General features: G+C 39.5%; 1 protein-coding gene across 1 annotated transcript; it reads left to right on the top strand.

Annotated features, from left to right (window-relative positions):
- On the top strand, positions 1 to 11236 carry LOC110894392 (nuclear pore complex protein NUP155-like). The gene is made up of 12 exons (XM_022141624.2): positions 1 to 387; positions 3636 to 3805; positions 3872 to 3998; positions 4065 to 4327; positions 4397 to 5978; positions 7512 to 7724; positions 7804 to 8051; positions 8636 to 9166; positions 9231 to 9534; positions 10224 to 10442; positions 10526 to 10854; positions 10924 to 11236. The coding sequence occupies exons 1-12, from the start codon at positions 220 to 222 to the stop codon at positions 11039 to 11041; spliced, it is 4272 nt and encodes a 1423-aa protein (XP_021997316.1). The 5' UTR covers positions 1 to 219; the 3' UTR covers positions 11042 to 11236.
- The last annotated feature ends 531 nt before the right edge of the window (positions 11237 to 11767 follow it).

An 11767-nucleotide genomic window follows, 5' to 3' on the forward strand; every position in this document is an offset into this window, starting at 1 on the left:
AAAATTAAATAAACAAACACGATCAAGCTACATTCAAATTTAAATTTCTGGTGACATTTGAGTTCAGTCTCATTCCCCGCCAGTACTTTAACTACACTCCATATCAAATCCCCAATTTCACATAAACCCTAACTGACTTCCAGATTTTCAAAAACCGAACGAATGCAATTTCAATTTGCATAATCATCACTCGTACAGTATCAGCATTCACTGAGGAGGATGACGAAGATGTCGTTGGAAAACGACATCGTAATGCGCGATATCATGAAAGCAAGTGTCGTAGTGAGCGATCGTATTGGTAGAGATGTTTCAGCGCAGCTTGACCTAGAAGAAGCTCTAGAAGCTTCTAGATATATTAGTCATCCGTACTCTACTCATCCTAGTGAGGTAAACCTGAAATGCCTGTTTATTATTGGTTGATTTCTGGGTTTTTTTTTTTTTTTTTTTTTTTTTTTTTTTTTGTGATTGTTATGTAGGATATGTGGTTAGGTTTATTGGAAAGTTATGTTGTTTTTGACAGTTTACAATGTTTGGATGTTAGTTGGAAGGTTTTGATGTCATAGGCGTGTTATTCAGCTTTAGATGATTTAGGTTTTTTAGAGAACACAGGTAGCGTTCGTTTTGTGGAATGAAATGGAATTGGAATTGGAATTTGCGCAGGAATTGAAATATGATTTGGAGTTTAGGTGTGTTTGTTTCACAAAATGGAATAGAATTTGGATGGAATTGGAATGTAGATTCCTTTCCTTATGTTGTTTGATTCCAATTCATTTTTTTTGTTGAAACCAACAAAATAAGAAATGGAATCAACAGTCCAATTCCATCAAGATTCCATTCCATTCCGTGAAACGAACGCTAGTGTCAGTGTCAGGTAGCTTATGTTTTTGTATGTTTTAGTTAAGTTTTAAGAAAAGGATAATGTTGGAGTTGAATTTGCAAATTTTATAGCCAACTTGAGTTTAGAAGGTTATAGCTCAGGAACTAAATAAGGTGGGATGCATTTGGATTAACTTCAGCTGGATTCGATTATGAGTATAGTTAGCCAAAGCGAGATCTACATATGGTATTCATTGACCTTGAAAAGGCATATGATAGTGTGCCACGTAGACTGATTTGGGAAAGCTTGGAGGTTAGGGGAGTTCCTGGGAAGTATATAGACTTAATTAGGGATATGTATGATAGGACTGTGACTAGGGTTCGTACGCCTGTAGGAGATACAAAGTCTTTCCCCGTGGAAGGACTCCACCAGGGGTCCGCGTTGAGTCCGTTTCTTTTTGCGGTTGTCTTGGATGAGCTGTCCAAGTCAATTCAAGAGATAATGCCGTGGTGCATGCTTTTTGAGGACGATATAGTGCTGGTTGCTAAAACTAGACAAACCCTAAATGCGAGGCTAGAGGAATGGAAAGCAGCGCTAGAAGGCAATGGTTTAAGGATTAGTCAGTCTAAGACTGAATACCTTAATTGTAATTTCAGCGGTGCAGGTGACAACGAGGACACTCAGGTTACCATTGAGGGTCAAGTGGCCCCACAAACGACTAAGTTCAAGTACTTAGGATCATTTGTGCAAAGGGACGGGGAGATAGATAGTGATGTATCTCACCGCATCCAGGTTGGCTGGTGTAGGTGGAGAGCAGCCACTGGGATTTTGTGTGACAGGAGGTTCCCAACAAAATTAAAGGGGAAATTTTATAGGATAGCAGTTAGACCGGCTATGTTATATGGGACAGGTTGTTGGGCCATCAAGAAAACACAAGCGTGCAAGATGGAGATAGCGGAGATGAGGATGTTGAGGTGGATGTGTGGCCACACGAGGTTAGACCGAATAAGAAGTGAGGTTTTTAGGGATTGGTTAGGAGTAGCTAGTATATCAGACAAGTTAAAAGAGGGGAGATTGAGATGGTTTGGGCATGTGAAGAGGAGGCAGTTGACAGAACCAGTTAGAGCAGTGGAAACCATTACGATGGAAGGAAGGAGGAGTAGAGGCAGGCCCAAGTTGACTTGGGATGAAAGACTTAGGCAAGATTTGGTAAAGTTGCACCTCTCTGAGGACATGGTTCAGGATAGGAGTTCGTGGAGACGTAGAATCAGGGCCGGCCCTGGGGGTGGGCGGGGAGGACCACCGCCCAGGGCCCGATATTTCGGAGGGCACACTATTTTTTAGAAAAAACCCGATATGTATACGTAAAAATTTCTTTTTTAATAGGGTATACCTATACAAACACCAACATAGGCCCACTTACAAAACTATTTTTATGCTTTAGATTAGTTATTAGCCCATTGGCATTAGGTTTAGACCTTTATTGAGTCCAATATCCAATTTTGTTAAGGCCTAAGGGCACGTTTTTTTGAAGCTCGAACAGGGTACACGAATTTTCAGGGGTGGCCCTGCGTAGAATTAAGGTTAAGGACTTGTAGGTGAGGGTATAGACATATCAAAGCATTGCCTTGGGAAGGGGGGCTAGATTTCTTTTACACTTTAGGTAGGCCAATATATGATGATTTTCTTGTATCTATGCCTATATGTTGCTTGCTGATGATCTATTTGACTACTGCTATGCTATTTACTTATCCATCTTTCGTCTATCTGCCTGTTTGTTGTTTTGTAGCCGGGGGTCTCTCAGGAAGCAGCCTCTCTATTCTTAGGATAGGGGAAAGGTTTGCCTACATCCCACCTCCCCCAGACCCTACCAATAGTTCTGCTATTTGTGGGATTTACTGGGTATGGTTGTTGTTTAGGTACAGAGTTATTGACTTTACCAGAATTTGTTATTAAGTCTGGCTCAATAGTCGAAGATTATAAGTTGGAAGATGACAGATAGCTATAACTGTCACGAATACTCGATACTCAGATAGTCAGATGTCATCGTTGAAGTAGAACACTGCTTCTTCCATAAAACAAGCAGGATTATGTATCTTCTTGTTAACTGTATTCCAAAACAAGAGACTGGACCACCAGCTTCCGTCTTTTGTCCAGAATCCAGATTAACCAACTTGCAGATTTGTATATGTACGCTCACCTAAAATCTCCAAAATGCAATACCAAGGTTTTAACTGCACATTATGTAAAGATCACTACAAATTACGAGATTCACGGTTTTCTATAGGATAACACACAACGTCAATCATGTTGCCTAGGGATGTTCAGTCTGGTTTGGCCGGTTTTGATGAGAATTTGGGCAGAACCGCTAACTACGTTAATGAAAAAAAGACACACCAAACCAGCTGAGATGGTTGGATCGACTGAACTGGCCGATTTTTACAGTTCGGTGGTTTAGGAATTAGATCATTCTTTTACAAAAGCATAATTTTGTATTAACTTTTTCAAAACTGATAAAGATGGTTAATGGTTTACGGATACAATATATATAAATAACTTCATATTCTTATAATGCAAAAAGGTAATAAATTATAAATGGCCAACTTGCTTTGGTTTGGTGATTCAGCTGTGAGAGTTTTTCTTTAGATTTTGATAGTTAAGCTTCATCAAGATTCAAGATATTGTTGAATATTTGATCACACCAAGTCAATAAAAACGGTGCAGCGTGGCTTCCTAACTGATAACCTTAACTTTAGAATATGTGTTTTCTTTTAAAAAAATATTTTCCACAATTTCACGCTGCTTTATTTTATTGAAGTGGCCTCCGTTGGTTGAAGTGGTAAATAGCAGGGAATTGCCCTCAGTACTCATAGAACGATATAACGCTGCTGGAGGTGAAGGCACTGCTTTATGTGGAATATTTCCTGAAATTCGTAGAGCATGGGCATCTGTCGATAATTCTTTATTTCTTTGGCGCTTTGATAAATGGTAAATTTAAAATTAATCTTTCTACGATATGATTAACCATATTAAACTGTTTATCATTTGATTTAGGGATGGTCAATGCTCTGAATACAGCGATGACGAACAGGCTATATGTGCTGTCGGTTTGGTCAAACCCAAGCCCGAAATTTTTCTCGAGGCTATTCAATATCTTTTAGTTTTAGCAACTCCTGTTGAGGTAATAAACTAATATAGTTTACTTCGTCATATAGTACATATTATACTTAACTTTAGCTTTATTCAGTTGCTTCTCGTTGGAGTATGTTGCTCCGGAAGTGGTGATGGATCAGACCCGTATTCTGAAGTTTCGTTACAGCCATTACCCGACTACACAATACCATCTGATGGGGTTACAATGACATGTATTGCATGTACAAATACAGGTCGTATTTTCTTGGCGGGTCGTGATGGACATATTTATGAGATGCGTTATACTACCGGTTCGGGTTGGTACAAAAAAAGTCGTAAAGTTTGTTTGACTGCAGGCCTTGGTAGTATTGTTTCAAGGTATAATTGTGTACATACGAGTTTTTATGTTTAATCATGTTTATGCTATTTTTTCATTATGCAATATAGGTGGGTGGTACCAAATGTATTCAACTTTGGGGCTGTGGACCCCGTTGTTGAAATGGTTGTTGATAACGAGAGGCACATTTTATATGCGCGGACCGAAGAAATGAGAATCCAAGTTTACTCGTTAGGTTTTAACGGTGATGGACCACTTAAAAAGGTGACAGAGGAGAAGAATATAATCAATCAGAGTGACCTAAATAGTGGCAGCAGACAGGCGGCAGGATCACGGCCTTCCACTAGATCAACGAAAACTTCGATAGTTTCTATATCTTCTTTATCTACAGTAGAGTCAAAATGGCTACATCTTGTAGCAGTTTTATCAGACGGTAGAAGAATGTATCTTTCAACTACAAAATCCAGCGGAAACAGTGGCACGCTTAGTAATAATGTTCGAAAACCAAGTTGTTTAAAGGTTGTCACAACCCGACCCGCACCTCCATTGGGGGTGGGTGGCGGGTTATCAATCGGGCCACTCTCGTTTGCGGGTCGATCACAAAATGAAGCTCTTTCGTTGAAGATCGAATCAGCGCATTACTCACCTGCAGCACTCGTTCTTTCTGGTTCATCACTTCTGCTTGTGAATCGGGATTCAACTACGCACTCATCATCCTCCTCCAGTATTTTAGGGACAGGTGTCAGGAGCTCAAAGGCATTACGAGAATGTGTTTCTTCCATACCGATTGAAGGCCGAACACTGGCTGTAGCTGAAGTCCTACCGCCACGTGATACAGCTTCATCCGTGCAATCACTATATTCACAACTAGAGTTTATTGGATACGATAATTTCGGGGAATCCGTTGAAAAGTTGGCTGGGAAGTTACGGGCTAGAGGTGATTTGCCAACTCAGCATATACTGCCACGCAGGCGGATTATCATTTTCAGCACAACGGGGATGACGGAAGTCGCTTTCAATCGACCTGTCGACATTTTAAGAAGGCTGCTTGAGTCAAACACACCAAGAACAATACTCGACGATTTTTTTAATCAATTTGGGCCCTGTGAGGCTGCTGCCATGTGTCTAATGCTGGCTGCACGGATTGTTAACACGGAAAGTTTCATAAATAGTATTGTTGCTGAGAAGGCGGCTGAAGCCTTTGAGGACCCACGGGTCGTGGGTATACCTGTTTTTTCAGGTAGTGGTGCATTGGCTAACACCCGATCTGCATCCAGTGGGTTTAGCATGGGTCAAGTGGTTCAAGAGGCCGAGCCTGTTTTTTCGGGTGCACATGAAGGGCTATGTTTGTGTACGTCACGGTTGCTTTTGCCTGTTTGGGAGTTTCCTGTTATGAGTTCTTCTGATGCTAAAAACGAAAATGGAATAGTTGGGTGCAGACTTTCTGTCGAAGCAATGCAAGTTCTAGAAGATAAACTTCGGTCTCTAGAGAAATTTTTACGATCTAGGAGTCAAAGAAGAGGGCTTTATGGTTCTATTCTTAATGAGACAGGTGCTGATATGATGAGTAGTGATACGAGTATGGCAAGGAACGTTTTTAGTCCTTCTCGGAATTTAGAGTCTAGTGATGCAGGGGCATCTAATAAACGGCAACGGCTTCCATACAGCACTGCAGAATTGGCTTCCATGGAGGTAAATACAATAGTAGAAGCGGAAATTTCACACCATTTACTTATGAATGTGTTGATTGGGGTTATGTTTTATGTCCAACGACTAGGGCTGTAAACATGTTCATGAATGGTTCACGAACGATATTTCTTATTCGTGTTCGTTCATTAAGGAAATGAACTGTTCATGAACACTTACCGAACGTAGACGAACACAAACGAACACAAACAAATGTTCATGAACATAAATGAACACAAACGAATTTTATTCATTTAAAAATATAATCTGGATCAAAGAGGGATGTTGGCGGAGGCGTATAGCATAACTATGGTTCCAAATTTCAAAAATAAAACCAATAAAATAAAAATATAACTTAAAAAACCTTTAATTGAACGAATACAAATGAACGTAAATGAACACATTACCGAACGTTCACGAACATACGCGAACGAACACAGCCTTGGTCCATGTTCGTTTGTTTAACTTAGCAAACGAAACTTCTTATTCGTGTTTGTTCATTCATTAAACGGACGAACATGAACAAACTTCCCGCTGAATGGTTCATGAATTGTTCACTGAACGTTCAGTTCATTTACAGCCCTACCAACGACGTTAATCTGTAAATAGTTTAAAAGGAAAATAAAGGGATGAAAGTTGGCAAAAGTATTTTTTTTAATGCAAAAAAACTAGGGCTGTAAACGAACCGAACGTTCAGCGAACAGTTCGTGAACCGTTCGGCGGGAAGTTCGTTTATGTTCGTTCGATAAGCTTAACGAACGAACACGAACAAAAAATTTCGTTCGATAAGCTTAACGAACAAACACGAACAAAGGTCTCGTTCGTTCGACTACGTTCGTGAACGTTCGGTAATATGTTCGTTCGTGTTCGTTCGTTTATGTCCATCGTGTTCGGTTTTTTATGTTTATTTTTCTAAAACTTTTTAAAGTTTTATTAATTTTTTACTTCCCCCATATGTATTTCCCTCTCTCTGGCCCTTTCCCTCTTTGATATCACGCTCCTTCATTCAGCCTATCTCCAATCGATTGAACCCAATATCATCCATCCCTTCAATCTTTAAATGATTATATTTAACTACTTTCTTTGTGTAGAATGTTTAAGATTAACGGTGCCTTTTTTTTAATTTTCAAAATTAAAGTTCATTTGTGTTCGTTTGCGTTCGTGGTTAGTGTTCACGAACTGTTCACGAACAACCAAAATTCCTTAACGAACGAACACGAACACAAACTTCTGTTCGTCATGTGTTCGCGAACAGTTCACGAACATCCAAATTTCCTTAACGAACGAACACGAACATAGCCTTGTTCGTGTTCGTTCGGTTCGTTTACAGCCCTAAAAAAAACTGCCTAATCTTTTTATTAAGGAAAAAATAAAGTTCCTGAAATAATATAACTTATATAGGCATCTTTGACACGCTAATTATTTATAAAGGAATTGGTAAGGGCCAACCGTTTGTACACACCAAATTAGCCATTTCAAGTTTTCAACCCACCCATTTTGCCAACTATAAATTTTAACTTATTTTTATGTAAAATGTAGGTGAGGGCTATGGAGTGTGTGAGGCAGCTGCTTCTTAGATGTGGTGAAGCTCTATTTCTCCTCCAGCTTCTTTCCCGACATCATGTGACTCGGTTGGTTCAATCCTTTGACTCAAACACGAAGCAGTCGTTATTACAGTTGACTTTTCACCAGCTAGTTTGTTCCAAAGATGGTGATCGACTCGCTACAAGACTTGTATCTGCCCTAATGGAGGTACTTAAATCTGAAAGCAGATTACTACCAACTACTTCATGTGGATATCTCTAATATTGTATTCTTTTTAATTCTATAGTATTACACAGGTCCAGATGGCAGAGGAACGGTTGATGATATCAGTGGTAGGTTACGTGAAGGTTGTCGAAGCTTTTATAAAGAATCTGATTACAAATTTTACTTGGCTGTTGAATGTCTCGAGAGAGCTGCTGCTGCTACTAACAATGATGAGAGAGAAACACTTGCTAGAGAAGCCTTTAGTAAACTGACCGGTGTTCCCGAGTCTGCAGATCTCCAAGCTGTGTGCAAACGCTTTGAGGACTTGAGGTAATGTTTTGAGTGAATTTTGACCCATTTGACATATTTCTTTATAAAGCTATATTTCTGTTTTAGAGATAAAACTTGATATGAAGTTACTCATGCATAGGTAAATAAGTCGAGATTGCCTTTTGCTTGTGTTATGTACTTGTATTGTAAAGAGTAAAATGCCATTTTCGTCGTTGAGGTTTGGCTAGGGATCCAAAAGGTTTGAAATCTTGCCATTTTCATCCGCTCGTTAACTCCATTCATTTTTCTCCGTTGAGGCAGGGTGTTTTCGTCTTTTTTGTTAACTTAAAGGGCAATTCGGTCTTTTCACTTTATGTACAAGCATCTAGCATAATGTACAACTATTCAAAAAGACGAAAATACCCTTAAGTTAACAAAAAAAGACGAAAACACCCCTGCCTTAACGGAGAAAAATGGATGGAGTTAACGAGCCGGATGAAAATGGCAAAGATTTCAAACCTTTTGGATCCAGATGCGGAAAAACAAACCTTTGGACGAATGTCTCAAAACTGGCCAAGCCTTGGGGACGAAAATGGCATTTTACTCCATTGTAAATTCCAAAAGTAAGAGGACCAAAATTGCAGATTTTACGAAGCTGTGGTTCGTTTGCCACTACAGAAGGCAAGTGCGTTAGACTCTGCAGGGGACACTCTCAATGAACAAATAGAGGCTGGAGCTCGGGCCCACGCACTTGCTCAGAGAGAACGTTGCTACGACATCATCATAACTGCTTTAAGGTCTTTAAAAGGTGAAGAAGTTTCACACAAAGAATTTCGGTCACCCATCAGATCATCAGCACAATCTTCTCTTAATCCCGCTACCAGGAAGAAATACATATGCCAGGTCATCCAACTCGGTGTGCAGTCATCTGATAAAATCTTTCATGAGTATCTGTACCGAGCCTTGATCGATATCGGGCTTGAGGATGAACTACTGGAGTTTGGGGGGCCCGATTTAGTACCGTTTTTACAGAATGCAATGCAAACAAAATACACTGAGCTTTTAGCACGATACTATGTGCTAAAACAGCAGCATGTTCTTGCAGCACATGTACTATTACGGTTGGCAGAAAGGCGATCCAACGGTTTGGAAAATTTCCTCACACTTGATCAAAGGTACAGTCACTTGTAATAACAAATGGATTGAGCTATCTTTAATTGTATTCTTTTATAATTTCAGGCGCCAATATCTAAACAACGCGGTTATTCAGGCAAAAAGTGCTAGTGAAAGTGATGGGTTACCGAATTCTGTTAGAGACAGTGGCCTACTTGATTTGCTTGAGGGAAAACTAACCGTTTTGCAGTTTCAAATTAGAATCAAAGAGGAATTGGAGAGTGTAGTTTGTAAATTAGAGTCGGCCCCAGATAATTCTGAGGCTGAATTTCTACAAACTGTGAAGGAAAAAGTGAAGGAGTTATCGCTGGATTTGAAGAGCATCACACAATTATACAATGAATATGCTGTTCCATTTGAACTTTGGGAGGTAAAATACTTGTTCATGTTAGGGCTGTAATCGAGCCGAGCCGGGCCAGGTTGAGCTTGAGCTCAAACTTAAACTAGCCAACTCGGCTCGTTTATTTAATCGAGCTGAAAAGTCGAGCTCGAGCTCGGCTCGTGAAATGTTTGAGCCAGCTCTAGCCAAATTGAGCCCGCTCGTAAATTTTATATATATCTATTTTTTACAAATATTGATAACATTAAAAAAAACTACACATTTATCTATATGTGTTAATTTTTATTTTTCTAATATTTTAAAGACCGAAAAGTATATTAAAAGTATTATATGTATAATTTTTGTTTATTTTCCCATACAATTATATGTTATTAATTATAAATATTAAAATGTTAAGACTACAACCCCCTCCCACATTTGTTTTTATCTTAATACATTTAAAATTAAAATGAATGAATTTATATAAAATAAAATAATTCGAGCCGGCTCGTGAGCTCATGAGTCAAGACAGGCCTGGCTCGAGCTCAGCTCTTTAAAAGTCGAGCTGAGCCGAGTCAGCTTGTTCACAAAGGAGCTTTTTTCTCGCTTTTTCTGAGCGAGCTGCGAGCTTTTCGAGCGAGCCGAGCCAAGCCAGCTCGTTTACAACCGAACTTCATTTGTCATTTTTGGAAATTATATGGTATGTTACCTGATCTTTAAATTCAAATGTTTGCTTTCAGATATGTTTAGAAATGCTATATTTTGCAAGCTACTCTGGTGATACCGATAGCAGCATTGTAAGAGACACGTGGGCCCGATTTACGGATCATGCTCTCTCAAAGGGTGGCATTGCGGAAGCTTGTTCGGCTCTAACGAGAATCGGTTCACATGTTTATTCTGGAGATGATGCTGTTTTACCTTTAGATACATTATGTTTACATCTTGAAAAGGCTGCATTGGTACGGGCTTTTCCGTCCTTTTCTAACTTATACGATTTTGAAGGGTATTTTAGACATTTGATAAACATGACTACTTTTTGCAGGATCAGATGGTTTCAGGGGCTGAAACTGTTGGTGATGAAGATGTTGCACGGGCTCTTTTGGCAGCTTGCAAGGGGTCGGTAGAACTGGTTCTGAACACGTATGATCAGTTATTAACTACTGCTGCGGTCTTGCTGTCACCAACCCTGAAACTAAGGCTCTTGCGGTCTGTACTAGTAGTGCTTGGGGAATGGGCCGGGTCTGTTTCTGCTTGCCGAATGGGCTCAAGCCCAATTGGGGCTTCACTTGTTCTCCGAGGAACGTTTTCACTTGATCAAAGAACTGCTATTAACCATGGGATTCGTGATAAGATAACAAGCGCAGCAAACAGGTATACTTTCATTGAACTTCTGAAGTTTTTTAGCTAGCTGTTTTTAACATATTATGTGGGGATGAACAGGTATATGACTGAGGTAACGAGATTGGCATTGCCACAGAGCCAAACAGAAAGTGTTTACAGTGGTTTTAAAGAGCTTGAATTATCTCTTTCAACTTCGTTTTCTTACGATCGATTTTGATTTTCCTTTTATATCGTAATCGTCTTCATTCTTAGTATATGTGTCATGCTATTAGGCTTTTATCGTTCAAAACAATAAAAGTTTCTTTGATTTTGCCTTCTATAAGCATTGGTAATGCCCAGATCCGGATGTCACAAGTTTCATGTAGTTATATAGTGGATTATCCATTTTCATAGAGTAAAGTTTTTAGTTACATGAATCAGTTAGTTTTTAGTTGAGTTATTCACAATTGTGACTATTCCAATAAAGGGGATGCGTGATTTATTGATTGTTGAAATTTGATGAAATTCAATTCAGTTAGTATATGCCTGGGCCCATCCTTATCCAGTAGGGCTGTTCATTAGCCGAGCTGAACCGAGCGATTTTTTACTCGTGCTTGGCTTGTTTACAAACCGAATGGAGCCGAAAACCGAGCGAGTGGCAAGTGATTTTGATAACCATATATTTGGGATGTTTATGTTGTCGGGTGACGATTGATGTTCGGCTATCCAAAGATGACACTAAGCCTGAGGTCCGACTGTCCGAGGATGAGGCTCGAGTTGAGACAATGAGCTTACTACAGAGAACAATTGTCCCTGTGGCGTAGGGTGATAGCGGAAGACGATTGATGACGGATGACTAATGAGAAAAAGAAGTCACGACCGTCTCTTCAAAACTTAGGGTTTTACTATTGAACTTGGTGTTAAATTTTTTATTGGGTTGATTGGGCTTGTAAGTATAAATATA

This window comes from Helianthus annuus, chromosome 12, assembly GCF_002127325.2.
Source record: "Helianthus annuus cultivar XRQ/B chromosome 12, HanXRQr2.0-SUNRISE, whole genome shotgun sequence".
NCBI lineage: Eukaryota > Viridiplantae > Streptophyta > Magnoliopsida > Asterales > Asteraceae > Helianthus > Helianthus annuus.